The 15,147-nt window shown below is 37.4% G+C and overlaps 7 protein-coding genes across 7 annotated transcripts; all 7 read right to left on the reverse strand.

Annotated features, from left to right (window-relative positions):
• Nucleotides 1–743: 743 nt before the first annotated feature.
• Nucleotides 744–1,421, reverse strand: VCUG_00044 (uncharacterized protein; the record flags this gene model as incomplete). The annotated part of the gene is made up of 1 exon (XM_008074874.1): nucleotides 744–1,421. The coding sequence occupies one exon, from the start codon at nucleotides 1,419–1,421 to the stop codon at nucleotides 942–944; it is 480 nt and encodes a 159-aa protein (XP_008073065.1). The 3' UTR covers nucleotides 744–941.
• Nucleotides 1,422–2,374: 953 nt separating this feature from the next.
• VCUG_00045 (uncharacterized protein) lies at nucleotides 2,375–4,373 on the reverse strand (the record flags this gene model as incomplete). Its single annotated transcript, XM_008074875.1, has 1 exon — nucleotides 2,375–4,373. One exon carries the CDS (start codon nucleotides 4,371–4,373, stop codon nucleotides 2,517–2,519), a length of 1,857 nt encoding a protein of 618 aa, XP_008073066.1. The 3' UTR covers nucleotides 2,375–2,516.
• A 1,236-nt stretch (nucleotides 4,374–5,609) lies between these two features.
• Nucleotides 5,610–6,266, reverse strand: VCUG_00046 (pyrimidine 5'-nucleotidase; the record flags this gene model as incomplete). The annotated part of the gene is made up of 1 exon (XM_008074876.1): nucleotides 5,610–6,266. One exon carries the CDS (start codon nucleotides 6,264–6,266, stop codon nucleotides 5,610–5,612), a length of 657 nt encoding a protein of 218 aa, XP_008073067.1.
• A 1,733-nt stretch (nucleotides 6,267–7,999) lies between these two features.
• Nucleotides 8,000–9,465, reverse strand: VCUG_00047 (uncharacterized protein). The gene has a single exon (XM_008074877.1). It carries the CDS (start codon nucleotides 9,434–9,436, stop codon nucleotides 8,006–8,008), a length of 1,431 nt encoding a protein of 476 aa, XP_008073068.1. The 5' UTR covers nucleotides 9,437–9,465; the 3' UTR covers nucleotides 8,000–8,005.
• A 350-nt stretch (nucleotides 9,466–9,815) lies between these two features.
• On the reverse strand, nucleotides 9,816–10,401 carry VCUG_00048 (uncharacterized protein; the record flags this gene model as incomplete). Its single annotated transcript, XM_008074878.1, has 1 exon — nucleotides 9,816–10,401. The coding sequence occupies one exon, from the start codon at nucleotides 10,399–10,401 to the stop codon at nucleotides 9,868–9,870; it is 534 nt and encodes a 177-aa protein (XP_008073069.1). The 3' UTR covers nucleotides 9,816–9,867.
• A 1,282-nt stretch (nucleotides 10,402–11,683) lies between these two features.
• VCUG_00049 (uncharacterized protein) lies at nucleotides 11,684–13,234 on the reverse strand (the record flags this gene model as incomplete). The annotated part of the gene is made up of 1 exon (XM_008074879.1): nucleotides 11,684–13,234. The coding sequence occupies one exon, from the start codon at nucleotides 13,232–13,234 to the stop codon at nucleotides 11,831–11,833; it is 1,404 nt and encodes a 467-aa protein (XP_008073070.1). The 3' UTR covers nucleotides 11,684–11,830.
• Nucleotides 13,235–13,771: 537 nt separating this feature from the next.
• Nucleotides 13,772–14,871, reverse strand: VCUG_00050 (uncharacterized protein; the record flags this gene model as incomplete). The annotated part of the gene is made up of 1 exon (XM_008074880.1): nucleotides 13,772–14,871. One exon carries the CDS (start codon nucleotides 14,869–14,871, stop codon nucleotides 14,302–14,304), a length of 570 nt encoding a protein of 189 aa, XP_008073071.1. The 3' UTR covers nucleotides 13,772–14,301.
• Nucleotides 14,872–15,147: the final 276 nt, after the last annotated feature.

Consider the following 15,147-nt stretch of genomic DNA (forward strand, 5'->3'; position numbering starts at 1 on the left):
GTCTCACACGGACTATACAATAACGGACAAATAGGCACAGACTTTAATAGAGAAAGGTGAGCATTGCAAACAGAGCCAATTGCACGGTATACAGTTTAACCAAGAGATTCGCAGCTCCCGACATGTATTTGCAAAAAATACATGATGAAAAGATGTATTTTGTTTTGTACACGAACTATTTAGGATTGGGATGTTGTCTGAGCGCTTCTACACACGAAAATGTTAATAAGTAAACACACAAACCAAAGACAAACAGTGATCAGAGCGTGAATGATCATTTATTTGGTGGAATGTCTAATTTTGTTAGCGCCCATACGTACCAATTCATAAAAAACCATGTTGCTGACCGTGAAAAGAAACTCCTACAAATCAAGCGATGAAAAAAGTTTATTTGCGTGAGATACTGCTAAAATACAGCAAATTATTAGTTAATATGGCCAACCTGCTTTATCAATAGTATTTAATGTAAATTAATGGCATATTTTTGAAATGTAAAATATGTGCGGATGATTCCGATCTACTGATACGGCCGATTGCAACGGACCTGAGAGGTGTGTGAAAATAGTGTAAAGGATAATAAACATGCTTTTAGCGAGCAAAATCTGATCTATCGGTGTTGTATCAGAGATATATTTAGTAATTGTACAAAAAGTGTAGCTCAGAATCTCGTGAAAAACTTCTTGCCGAATAGTTGCAGAGCACCGGCATTTTTTCGTAGAAACATATTTCATTATCCATTAGGTGTTTGGTAATCGCTGTGATACTGAAAAGTTACCAATAACATAACAATTAAGGCTTTTATTTGTGGAACACCGTATGCTGAGCAGTAACATGATAAGAATCACTGTGAGTGCACCTGAACGCAGAAAACTCCACATTCTACAACAGAGCACGCAAATGCGTGCTCTCAACCTATACATGACTTGTGCATTACCGTTTCATCAATAGTTATTGTCTTCGATGTCACAGTAGTACGGTAAGTCGGCGATATTTTCATCATGTTCTCTCCCAATCACTCCCGTAGACAACATATCCTTCAAAAGACTGTAGAACATCTGCTTGTGAGTGTCGTTGAAGGAAATAAAAACGTTGGAAAGAAACGAGTCCTCTATGTTGAACTGAAAATGATCATCAAACACACAAATAATCACGTTCAATCCACAGTGAAAACTGCTGAAATATTCGCTAACATCCGCCGGCCGATACACTATTCGGTACGATGTGAGGAACAACCTGCCTGTGGGAGAGGCGTATTTGAGCGTATTGTCCAACTCGCCGGTTCCTATCGAAGTATGGAACTTGGCATTCTCGTTGTAGAAGTATATCCGCTCGTCATCTGAGCACGGCAGAGGAACACCGTGTTCGGTGAACACCGTTTTGTTGAAGAAGGCGTAGTCTTTCCGGAAATTGTTTTCGACCATTTGTAAGGGCTCGTGGCACAAGCGGTACAAAAAGCAAGCCTGCACATTACGCCAAATCATTCGTGCGCACATTCGAAAGGAATACGTGATCAATACAGTGCTTCTCTACAGCTGTGTTGATAGGTACGAACACGTATTTTACGTGGTAGTTGTTATAAACGGTTTTATCAGCAATTAAAAAGGAGTAAAACGATGAATAACCGAGTGGGATGGATGATGTCACAGGAAGGACCAATCAACCATATTAGTTGCGTTACACCCCGTTTATCTATCACCATCACAGCAGACTAGCACTTCACAGCATATGACCAAAACTACATACCGTATTGTATCTCTGCTTTATTTGTGTTGTATGATACTAACACAAAGTAATTCGTGTACAAGCACCATAGTTTTCTTCTGAATATGCTATTTTTTCCTCAATTTGTAACAACGCGCCGTTATATCCAACCAGCTATTTTGTAATACTTTTGTTGCGTTTTACATCCCATAATTACAAGAAATGATCTCAAAACATCGGCTGCTAGGACGAGCTATACACAAGGAAGTGTTATTACATCTAAAAATACACTTTTTAGTTTTGGAGTATTTAATTATTTGTTATTCCTTAAAAATTAATAGTTGCAATTCTAATGAATAGATGCTGCGATAGTTATGGCCAGTAAAGCAGATTAATTGAGGGTCCTCTTCGGCTGCTCTTTTCTCACTTAAGTTCGATGATCAGGTTAAAGGAAAGGCTTTTATATTTGTGAAAGGGTGGAACAGACATAAAACGGTCTCACTCGCTCCAAAGTCACAATATAACATATAATTATAAAGACTGTCCACAACTCAAGGAGTGTCATGCGTACTTGACTAAAGAATGCGCATCATCTTTTGTACCCTTTACACGGAGAATGAACCACATGCTAAAAATAATTTTATACTAAAACACATGAAATACCTGATTGTGCAGCTATCAGAATACAACATTTGCATGGCACAGCTCTTTTACCACAAATAATGGTCCAAACAAAAATATCATAACTCTGTTTTTACTCGTATTTAATGACCGTAATAAGATACGATGTATAGGGATGAACCATGCATTTAAGACTAAAATTCATTCAAACACTCCTTCACATGCACGTAATCCTTTCTACATTTTAGAATTCTTTTTATTTCTGACCTTTCTAGCTCCTTAAATCCATGTACATATATTGCCAGCACGTTCTTCTCAAGTACCAATAGCTCCACAATATTTTTGAGGGTATCGAACGGTGTCTCGAACATTTTCATCTTCTTCAGAAACTTGCGTACCGTTTCTATATCGTTATACAGAATACGTGCCTGATCCATGTCATAGGTTAGCATTAGGATGTGTTTATAGAGGCTGTCATGCGCGTAATCAATGATATTATAGAAAAGAGCAAGTGCATTGGGCCCCTTCACGTATTTGTGTATCTTTTTGTTCTCATTTTTGAGAAAATATACGAGTTTATCGATCATTCTGTTTTCCTTCTTGCCTAAATCATCGATTGTCAGGTTTTTGGTTATTATTTTCAGATCTTTTTTACTGTCGTTGAGATAGCCATCAAAGATCTCACGCATCTTGTCCTTAATAAATTTGCTCTCCAGCTGCAGCTTTTTCAAAATAAAAAAGTGCTCGTTTAGTTTATGGAAATTTTTCAGATTATAACGCAGGTCCTTCATTATCAGTGTTTCTATGCTCTTCAAAAAATGCTTCTTCACAAAGTATACGTCATCGCCATCATATTTGAGCAGCTCACTGCGCATGTAGAAGAAGTTGTAGATACACAGCATTTTCAAAATAATTGCACGCTCGTTCTGTTCTGCGTGCATCTGCTCGTTAAGCAGAACGTACTTTTTTTGTGTTTCTGCCCCTCCGGTCATGACCGAAAGCGCAAAATCCGTGCAATCGTTCTCCCTCTTGCTTATGCCAACGAAATGCTGCGAGAAAATATCGCGCACACTGTAATTAAATGAGTAAAACGTGGAAATAAATCGATATAAACTTTGCACTCGTGCATATGAGTTGCTGAGATACCATAGAAACTCAATTTCCTTCTTCTGGCGCAGCAATTTTCCCACCGCATTTGATATCACAGTTTCAAAAAGCTTTTCATTGATTTTCTGTATTACCTGGGCATCAAGCACATCTTCAAGATTAATTAGCTCGTTCTCATATGTTTCCTGCACAGCATCGACAAACGTGAAAAACCAGTTGCTATAATCAAAGAAATCAAGGTTAAAAACCAGCTCATCACAATCTTCTTCCTCACAAATCAGGTTGAATATTTTCAGGTTCTGCATAAAACTGTTCACCAGGATGCTTTCGTTCTTCAGGACTTTAAGTGCCCTGTATGTCCCTTTCATGACAAATACATTTTTTTCCTTTTGCGCCCGTTCAAAGTTGTTCCTTGCTGTGTCAACAAATTCCTTTTTCAACGCCAGAATCCGGTCCAATCTTGCAATGTCCAAGTTGCTATTTTCTTCTCTATCCAGATCACCTCCTCCCTTTTTCATCTCATTGAAGAACAAAAATACGTGGGCGAGCATGTAGAGATCGTTGATATCCTCTGTCTTTATGAGAGCACATATATTTTCGTAAAAACCATTCCTTATCTCATCGATATGCACAATAATTCGTTTACACAGTTTCATCTCTCTTAAGCTGTTGTATCTGCCGATGGCATCCCCGATACCTCCCAGTGCGCCCAAATGTAAATGATTGTGCTCGCCAAAAAACGTGTTGAGTACTTCAGAAAAGTTCAGATTGCCCTTTTGCTTGAGGATCTTCAGAATTTGCTGCTTCTTGTGAAAAATTGCGTCTTTTAGTTCTTTGAGCTGGTTGATTGCATCTTTCGTGTTTTTTCCTCGAATTATCTCGGCCATCAGGCACTCAAGATTAAAATTTTTCAGCTTGAACGTCGAAATGGAAAGTTCTTTCATCGTAGGGGTTCTAAGTCAACAAATTAGTGTTGATACGTTTCTGCCGTAAAGCAAGAAGAACGAGAACAAACAGAAATGTACTATTACGCACTGCCAGCCATCTGGAACATTCATATAGCCACAAAAGTGTGTTCATGATCTTTTTGGATTATTAAAGCAACCACAAAGAACATCCTGGCAGCAAATGAATTATTGCGCTTTGCGGCTGCGTAACCGGTATTTACGGATCAACGTGCCTTGGTTACAAGAAAAACACGGTTACCTTTTTTACAGCCATGGCGTCGTGCATAGTGCAAGATTATGGAAGCATATTTGATTCTTTCATCATTACTATATAATAGTAATATTAACTACATCATATGTTGGTAGCATATTGTTTCCAATTACTCTTGACTGTGGATCTGATATAGAAGTATAATTCTGTAACATTATGTATGAAGAGCGTTTGAGCATTTCTTCTACTTAATAACGATAGCGTGATGTCAGACAGAAGATATCCGTAAAAACATCAAATAAAACCAAGGTAAAGGAACAAAAAGCCTTGCTGGCCTGTCATAACTTAGTTATAGATTAATTGGTAGAAAGTGTATTTATAACGAGATAATAACTTTGCATTTTATCGTGATGGAATGCAATGTAATTACCGATAAGTTTTTGTTGGCAACCCGTCTTAACAGCTCAATATGCACTAAAAATTTATCTTCGCTGAAAGACAAAGGCCATTCCGTCAAATGACAATTTTATAGCCTTTTGGAAATATTTATTGTCATAAATAGGTTTCTTCACTAAAAGTCGTTTAACCACTTCTTCAAACACCATATTGTCCAGATAAACATACCTTTATAGTTTGCTGCAACCGATCAGGCCACAAACCCGTAAATAAGTTCTAATGTATAAATTTCGTTAAATGATAGGTCAATCATAAAAATTTATAGCTGGATCATAGAATGCAAATGTGAGAGAACGACTGATTTGTGGAAATTACTTTATAGCAATTGTATTGTTCTGAAATAGCATTATACAGGGAAATGACCTCTTTATTGGTATGTGTTATTTCAAAGAAATTGTGTGTTGGTAAAATCTGCTATATTAATGGTTTATAAACATTTTGAAACACATTCGGAAGTGGTTTAACCAACCAGTAATTATACCTCAAATTGCGCTTGGTACAATAACAAAATAAAACATAAACAGGTGTTGCTTCATACAAATAACCTTTTAAATATTGACATATTTTTAACTAGCCAATACACGCTTCACTAACTCATGAATACTTCCGTAGTCTGCAACGTAACAGTTCCATCCCAATGATTGAGCCACAATGGTGTTCCTTTTCTTGTCATCAAAGAAATGTATTTTCTTTGCATTGGTCATTTTTTGCACGAGCTCGTATGCTCTACGATCTGGCTTTCCGACGTGATTGTTGCATTCATATCCCAGATAGAATACACCGCAGAACAAGTGTTTAATTCCCAGCACCTCGAGAGTCTTCTTGACATGAGCCTTCGTTCCATTACTCATTATGAAGAGTGGTTTGTCTATGCTTTCAAGCAATTTGATTATACTTTCTTCTTTTCTCAAAATTCCATCATAATCAACCTTAGTGAATACATGGTTCAGGTATTCATCGTAGCTCAGCAACTCCTTCATAAGCACAAACTTTAAAACGGTGCTGTAAGTGGCCCGTGAGCTGTCTATCAGGTTTTCTACATCGTACAATTTCTTCTCTTCTTTCAGATACCTGATGATGCACTCCTCTGTCTTCGTATTTATTTGATCCTCCATCGGATGTAGCGTGTTATCGAGATCAAACACAAAAATATCCTTATTTGGATGCAAGAACTCAATTTCAGGATAAAGAGTAAAGCCCATGAATATGTAAAAGATAAACATACCAGTACTTTTCTGCGTCTATTTATATTTTTTCTGTCAATCATATCAGATCACAGTGTCAAAGTTTTCATTTTTACCAGAATTTGAAAAATTTTTATCATGATAGTGTGTAAATGATGGTCGCTCAGAAAAGACAAATTAAATTTACAAAAAGGCTATTACGTTCATAAAAACGTATAAAAATATTTTAATGGCAAAATAATACCTTGTATCTCAGCTCAACACCAATTGCGAACAGATATGTCCGTTAATTTAGGCTTTACTTGGTTCGCTCGGTATAAAATTTTCATTAACAATGAATTACAGAAATATGAAAATCATGACCAAAACGATTTAAGTTGCGATTGATTAACTCTTCAAAAATAATCAGAGAATATTAACAACAACAGCCTATCAAAACACTCACCACTGTGGACACGGCTGTAATTTTATATCAACAGATTTAGCCATGCTTAACCACAGAGCAGCCATTTTATACGCTTTTATTTATTTTTATAACTTGTTAGTACGGTACAGAGCGCCTGGCCAAATAAATTAAAGGTAAAGCGAACACGTTTAAGAATATCCTTTAAATAAATGGCAACATTCACCAAAAAGTAATTTTTTAACGCATTTAATGGCATACCAACGATTAAATTGCCAAGTAATAAATTATATGATAGAAAAATTTTGATATCAGATTGTACCGATCATATAAATCCGGTTTAGTCTAATTGTGGATGATTGATAAATGAGAAAATTGTTCGTTTAAAATATCATGTTGAGGTGTTAATGGATGTAAATTTACCTATTGTTCACTGTGATTGCATTAAGCAAGCATAGATGTGGTAACTGGCAGATTTCACCGTTTACAAACACGTCATATCTATTGTATGAATCTAATAAGTACTGCGCTTTTTTTACAGAAAAGTACATTTATTTACACACACATGCACATTTTGGTTTGCTTGGATCGACCGCAATCACTAGCCTTTGGTCTATGTTCTTATTAAAAAAATGAGTATTGCAGTAGATTCACCACATAGCTGTTGATTCCTTTCCAAGCAATATGTTATCAGTAAAACGGTGAAATATGAAGCAGATGGCCAGCAAAATCTCAGGCTGAATAATCGAGATAGGCGGTACCGTGCAGAGTACTACGTTATGCTTAATGTACAACAAAGATCAAGCATAGAAGGGCAACACAAGAAGAACAACTGCCCAAACTCATGAACATGCAACGTACCATAAAATGACCCTTTCATTGCGAAATAATCGACTCAAACCATAAATCATGCTATTGATTCCTTCATAATAGATATGTCTATTGCCTGGGGATCATAAGGTACCGGATTTGTTGGTATTGTACATTTTTCCATTTATACATGATAGGTCTTGTGGTTGGACCATGTTTACTGTTTTTTTAGGCGCGCAGGGCTCGTAAGTTAATTAATGACGGTTACTAACTAGCCAGACATTTCACAGTACCGATCAAACTAACTATAGCGCTTTTGCACCGTAGTTTAGGCGATATCTTTATAATCTAAACTAACAGGTAAAAATTAGAATAATCAGGTTGATATCCTGTTGATGACATCTAAACCACGCCCTTTTGTGAATTATTGCATCGGATTTAAAAAGAGTAAATTACAGGTCATTAACCCCTTTATAGTATCAAAAGATACAAAAACAAACTATCTGTGAAGTAATTGATATTAAAAATCGTACACTACGATAATATTTCTTTTAAAGCGCAAAATTTATGTGAAAAGATGCAAAATACCGTCTACAGCACTTTTTCCAAGCAGTTGTCCATTAATTCTCATACCATTCAGAATCTGTCTCAGTTTATCGATGTCCCTGCAATTCTCCACCAGATTCTCAAATGTTTGGAAATAATCGCGCAGAAATTTTGCTTTAACATGCGAAACTCCCCTTATAGACAGGAATCCAAGATAAAGAAGATACTTCTGTGAAAAACCCTTTGTCTTTAAACTCTTATTACTAAAATTAGAAAATGTAATGTCTGAAACTGACGCGAATTCATTATTTTCATGGTTATTGATTCCATACATTCTAATTTTGTAGTCTATGCTCTTCACAAACAACACTGTTTCTTCGATATCCTTCGTTTCTATCACTGTAAAACCTTCAAGCTTGGTCTTAAGTATTGCGGAATCTATGAAATTATCTCTGCTCTTCAGACCCTCGATCAGATATACACAGTGCTTCAACCCAGTGTTCTTTAACCGATTCTTCTGTTCGGTAAATCTCCCATCGTACAGTGACGAAACAAAGTCAGAACACTTTTTTCGCTCTATAATAGTGTTTATGACGTAATCGCCTCTTATCCACATGAAATCGCCGATCACAAGGTTCAGAGAACGAGAGCCCGGCAACTTACGCTCGAAGTAGCCCCGATCGTTCTTGCTTCGCATCTCTCTTGAGTCAATCAACAGCATAGTCTCGTCAGTGCTCTTTTTCAACGCCTTTTCTGTTTTATCGAACAAGATGGTACACAGCGAAGATCCTTTGCAGGTCAAAAAATACTTTTTACTTTCCTTTTGCACCAACCTCTTCTGTAAAAGATTCTTTAAGGCGCTCCATATGTGCAACCCAGTTATTTCATCTTCTAAAAATTCGCTGTTCAGGTAGATTTGAGATTTGCACAAACCATCTCCATTGCTCAGAACCCTTAGAATGTTGTAAGCAACCGTATTAAACCCTGGAACGTATTCAAAATCATCTATTTTGTTGTATTCTTTGTAAATTACAGCATTGCTTACAAGATCTTTGTTTCGATTCACACGTGTTGGTAGGTTGCAATTTGTTTTGCCTTTTGTGTTTGTCCCATCACTATCGGTTGTTTTCTTCGGACGCACATGCTTTCCAGCACCATGGCTGGTCGATAGCGCTTCCGGAACTGCACTTCTTGTCTCTTCACCATCCACCGCGTCTGCATTACCGGCTTTATCACCATTCACATCGGCCATCTGATTTAAATCAGCAAATTTTGACAGAACTTTTGGTCCAACATACTTCAACTTCGTGAATTCTTCCCAGGTAATTTCCTTCCTTTCTTCCAATTGCAACAATACTTTGTTCAATACGTGCCTCATTTTGAAGTTATGCTGCTTGGAAAAACTCAACAATTTTTTACACTTTGTTATTAAACGGGTTTTGATGTCCATTGAAGGGTCAAGACAGAGATCCTTAAAACTCCTTGTCAGAGGTAGTTCATTAAGGGCTCTGCAACGATAAAATACGCCATAAGGACCTTAGGAGGTATGTAGGACGATACAATACTCTATAACTACCCCAATAGAAGCATTTAATACGCTAGTGCGCCCAATTGCACGGTCCGTTCCTGTGCAAACCGAAGGTACACATTCATATCAATAGATCACGTAAAATGGCAGCCTATTACACCCTGATAATCCGTAAGATAGCGGTATACGTGCACATTTTGATCGTAGAAATGCGCGCCATTTGTATGATTCAAATCGTAGGCTTTATCCATTTTACACTTTCTCATCTTAAGCAACTACCAATCTATAAAAATTATTTAGCTATAACATCTGATCTACAGACACATCATCTTTATTTGACCGCACACCACCATTTACTTATCTTGTTCTGAATTTGCTAGGAAACTTATACAGAAATTGCTATAACTAGCCAGGTCGTGCGTATAATCTCGGTTGTTGATGATAAGCTTTCCCATCGTTTTTTCGAATCTGAGTATTGGTAACGAAATAATCCTGCTCAACTCAATGTACTTCAACAATATTTCTGCGAAAGGAGATACTCTCTTCTTCAAAAACTCATCTGAAAACATTTCTAACTCATCTCTCGACAGTATTTTAATCTGGTTGTCATTGTATATGAAGACGAACGTATCTTTAGATGCGTTAAACAGTAGCATGGTAGATGTTTCGGTATAAAAATCTTCCTTTGTCATCTCCAAGTTTATCTTGTTATTCTTTGCTCTGTAAAAGGTGCGCGTCTGTCCCCGTTCGAATATTTTATCCTGCCTACACGATATAATTAACAGGATGATGGTGCCTATAAAGACGAGAAGAGAGAGCGAAAGGAATGCATAGGTTGACACCTTCTTGTAATTCATGGATTCGTTGTGTAATATGCTTTTATACATGGAAATAATTCTATACCTGGTAAATATTAATATATCTATCTGCGATTAAATTGATAAATAATATAAAACACAAAAATTTATTGTATAATTACGGCGAACGGTACTATCACGCGATTATGGCCAGAATATTAATTTTATGAGTATATTAGTGCCATGCTTGTCGGTAAAACCATCAAAACCGAAAAACAAATTTAAAACTACGAAATGCAACTTATTACACTGTGTTACATGCTATATTGCATATATTGAGGTTGCTTGTGCCTTTAAAATAACTAATACAGACAGAAAAGCACCTTTGAGTGCGTGTATGGTGAGGCATCATTCACATATATAGAAGGACAGCTCAGGAACTGATTGGTCAGTTTAGAAAAAATCAACAATTTTTGCGTCGAGTCTTTGCACAAATAAAGAGTTCAAGGTTGTTATCAAATTTATTTTTTTGCTATGCTCAGCCATTACAAACAGCATTACAAGGACATGAGATTGCCAGCAAAATTTGATTCTTAAACCCTGCCAAAAGGTTCAGAAAGTGAAACATGCAGCATAAAATGAAAGAAATACCATTTTACAGGTAATCAGACTTTGTTACGTTTTTTAAACGGAACATCTATAAACAAGTACCTGTACCTGCTTATCATCTTTGAATCTTTGTGCTACATATTCTATTTTGTCCCAGTTAATCTGTTCGTAAAACACGTTTTCTAATCTGCTTAGATACAAATCTTTAATTAGTGCACATATGGCCCGTACATTTGTACAATTTGATCATTTTCTTTTTAAAATCTTTTTATCAATTCCATCACGCCAACATTGCACGACTTGATTGTGAGATGGAGGGTGTTACCGGTATTATACCGGTAGTTGTTCGTACTGTACTTTCATTTTGGTTGAGTTTTTGATTACGATGTGCTGGCACATATCAATTATATCAACGAGTACCTCTAAATGTGCTCTTTAAAGCGTGTATTCAGGTCAGATTCTATTTTTTATTGCGATAAAACATTTCGCAATTCCACACGCCCAACACCAACCACTAGTAGAATGTCTGCAACAGCAAATGGTGATTTATCGGACAAAACAAGGACTTGCACGGTAACGAAGCGTAAAAAAGGACTACAGAAACATTCAAAACTTGCTAAAATTTAATGCAGTTTATGAGAGCTACTCATAAACTGTCAAGGACGTGTTAGAGAGTCTTTACCTGCCATAAGAAAGCGGCAACCTTTGTTCGAAGTGGATAGAGACATAGATCACCAAATACTAAGTATTACAGATGCAAAACTGCTTGATGTTCTTTTTAATCTAAAGTATGACTCAGTACACTGCCAAACTTACTTACCAACACATTTACCATCCGTTTTAATCACACAGGTCCCCAAACTACGGATTGAACCAAAGCATATTGTAAAATTCAACACAAAATGCGCTACTATTTACTGCCGTGGCCATGATGAACCGCCATCCGCTTTTTATTCGGTGTTCTGTTCTTCATTACAAGAGACGAATCAGGAAGCAGGTAATTCTCCAATTCGTAAAACGCATATTCAATATGCATCCTCTTGACTGCTCTATCTGCCGAGCCCTTCGCCAAATTAATACTTTTTTTGCAAAGTTGCGCAAAAAAGTGATCGCAGCTATCCAGAATCTGGTTCTTCACCGCATCCGTCAGCTCAAACTTCAAATTCCATCTTTTCATGAAGTACTCGATGTTTGTAGACCATTCACTTGTCCTAAACTTCTTGGCATTCACGCACATCTCATCAGCATTCGGTATTCTGTGGCCAGCCAGCAAGAAGTGGGGATCTACCGCTTTGTAAACGGATGAAGCTTCGCCAGTTGGTGTCATGCTGCCCTCTCCCGATGCCGGTTGTGAAGGCGTTGTGCTGATCAGCGTGGGACTGATATCAACCTTCATGTTGCGATGGTAATCTGCCCTTTTGGGCTGCAGCAAACTGTTATTTCCTATGACTGGCGAATATTGATAGGGGGCGTACATCGGTTCAACGGTCTTTTGTGCGGTGTTTTTGAATCCTAAAGATGGCGGTTGATAGCTTTTTGGTGCTTGCATCACCGATTTTATGTTGGGACGGTAACCGGGATATGGTGATTTGGTTGGATATGCGCCCAAACTGTAATTTTGCGGAGTAACAGGATTTGTTGGCTGAGGATTGAGGGAAAAATTGGGCCGTTTGATCCCCGACGTGTACGCACCAAGCATTGGCGAGTACTCCGACTTAGAGGGTATCCGAGCCACGGATTGCTCAAACATGGCAGGCGATGCCATTGGAGGAGCATAATTCGGCTGATAGTTCATGTTAGACCGCGGAGTGATTGTTTTAGGGAATCCTTTGTAAGTGTTGTAAAGAAGAGGAGCTGAGGAACCGTACATGAAGGGCATTGTCTGAAAATCAAAGGAACTGGGATCGTATTTGATACTGGGATCGCAAGAAAAATCCATTTTTTCTTCTATTGGAGCACCGATAAGTCCTTCTGAATTCTCCTCCGTGTTAGTTTTTGGCGGAAACGGCTGGCCCGCTCGGTCTTGCACGTTGAAGTTACCATAGTTGGGTATATCTGCATTTTGCCTGGGCTGAAAATGTGCAGTGCGATACATTTCTTCTGAGAACTCACCAAAATTGTTGTTTTGCGCCTTAATAAAGCTGCCGTATGCATCCTGAAACGCCTTAATTTCGTGTTCCAACCGGTCCAGATTTTGCTTTATTTCTGCGTAATTCTGTACCTTTGCACCCGTCATTACCTTCTTATTTAATCGCTTGTGCGTTTTCACCAACCCTTCGTAGTATTTCTTGAGACGAGCTGCATCATCCTTCATGAGGGGTCACACAAAATTGTGTATAAGTAAGCAAAATGGAACAACACGGATAGCCTGGAATAGCCAATCATACATGTGTCATAAGCACACCTCTTTTTTGTTTGTGGTGCTCACACCATGTATTTTAAACATCTGCTGAAAACATTCGTGTTTACTCCATAATCATAAAAACACATGTAAAACGGTGATAGTTGACAGCTCTGCCACATATTACGAAGAAAAGAACTTCGTAAACAAGGCATGAATATAATGTGGTTGTTTTTAGGTCAAATATAGCAGAATTGGCGATTAGTCTTGAATTTGATGAGCTTGTAGGTGATTGGTAGCAATTCCTGGTATAACTATCATTGTTATATGCCATTGATATGACAATTCTCATAACAAAAGACAGATAAAACTCTCGCTACCTGAATAAATAGACATACCACAAAATACACCACTTCACTGTAAAAACACCTGTAAAAAGATACCACAACAATTTAAGCAAACATCATATTCATAGCTTGCAGTAAACCGGGCAGATATGAAAATACATGGGATAAGTTTAATTATACTTAAAATTTAGAAAAAAATACTCTCCTATAAATTTATAATTTCATCAGGAATATGGTGCTATTCTGTATAAACTTAGTCCATTACACGCCTAAGTTGATTATCTTAAAGATCTAAACAGGCATTCTTTGTATCTCAAAATCATCTTCTGCATCTTAATTTAATAAATATTCGGTAAGAGCAGCAAACGGTTACTCAAAACTATTCGTTCATGCATGCCACTGAACAATGGCGCAATACAACCATTGAACACATATGAGCATTCAAGCGAGGATCAAGCCAATTCTTTACAAATTAAACAACAAGAAATATCTGCGATGCAACCAGCAAATGGCTTACAATTTGAATATTTATCGGTGATCCTAAAACAAGCAGGATCAAAAATTGTTAGCCATATGCTATTACGTGTCCTCATACCGATAGAAGTAAAAGCATTTACGAATGGATTAATTTAGATGACCGTTTACATTTCAGTCACGTGTTTCACCCTTTATTCTACAAAGTTAGCACTTAATTTAAAGTACATCCACCAGCAGGTGTTTATTTTTCATTTTCTCGATTAATTCATCCCTTGCATCATAGAAATTACCTTCCTTCCACTTCCCACATATTTCATTTTCCGCTACATGAACATAAATATAAACCGCTCTATCCTGTTTTTCACTCAAGAATTGCCTGAGTGCACAATATTCCTTCTGCGATGCACAATCACTTGCTGATAGTGCCACGCTGCTCATGTGTTTATTTCTCGCGCTCCCCTCTTTTGCGTCCCCCGACAAGTTTCCTTTTGAGCCAGCACCGATCACTTCCACATCCTCCCTATCGTTCATGTCGTTGTTCCTGCTTTTTTTTGTTTCTTCATTTTTTCTACCTCCAGATCTCTTCAACGCAGCGACCTTCGAATTTGTGCCTACAATTTCCTTTTCAGCCACTATTTTTTTCGTTTCGATCGGTGATAAAAATGAAGACCTTAACATGTCCCTTAGCAAATAAAGAATCAACCACGAAATGCCTACTGATATAAGCACTATCGGAACCTTCTTTGCAAGCTGTTTCAGATCAATTGTCTTTGTTATCTTGGCCATGGGCATTTTTTGCTTTTCTTTTTTATTGACAGCAGAAGCGATATGGGATTTGATTTGACTGAACAACGCAAATGTCCGGAAAAGGCGCAAGAACAGCAATATCAGTGATTACTTACGATGTGAACTGCTTAGATCGTCTCATGATATGATACATTGATAATTTTCCATGCACAACACGCTAAATGCCACAAACAATTCTAAACCACTCATGAATAGCAAATGAGATATTCACCAAAATACATCATCTACTGAAAAAAGTGCTATAATTTGCTTTGT

This window comes from Vavraia culicis (genome assembly GCF_000192795.1).
Source record: "Vavraia culicis subsp. floridensis unplaced genomic scaffold supercont1.1, whole genome shotgun sequence".
Lineage (NCBI taxonomy): Eukaryota > Fungi > Microsporidia > Pleistophoridae > Vavraia > Vavraia culicis.

Excerpts from the sequence above, each read along its gene's own strand:
- VCUG_00047 (XM_008074877.1), bottom strand. The coding sequence starts at position 9,436 with ATGGACATCAAAACCCGTTTAATAACAAAGTGTAAAAAATTGTTGAGT.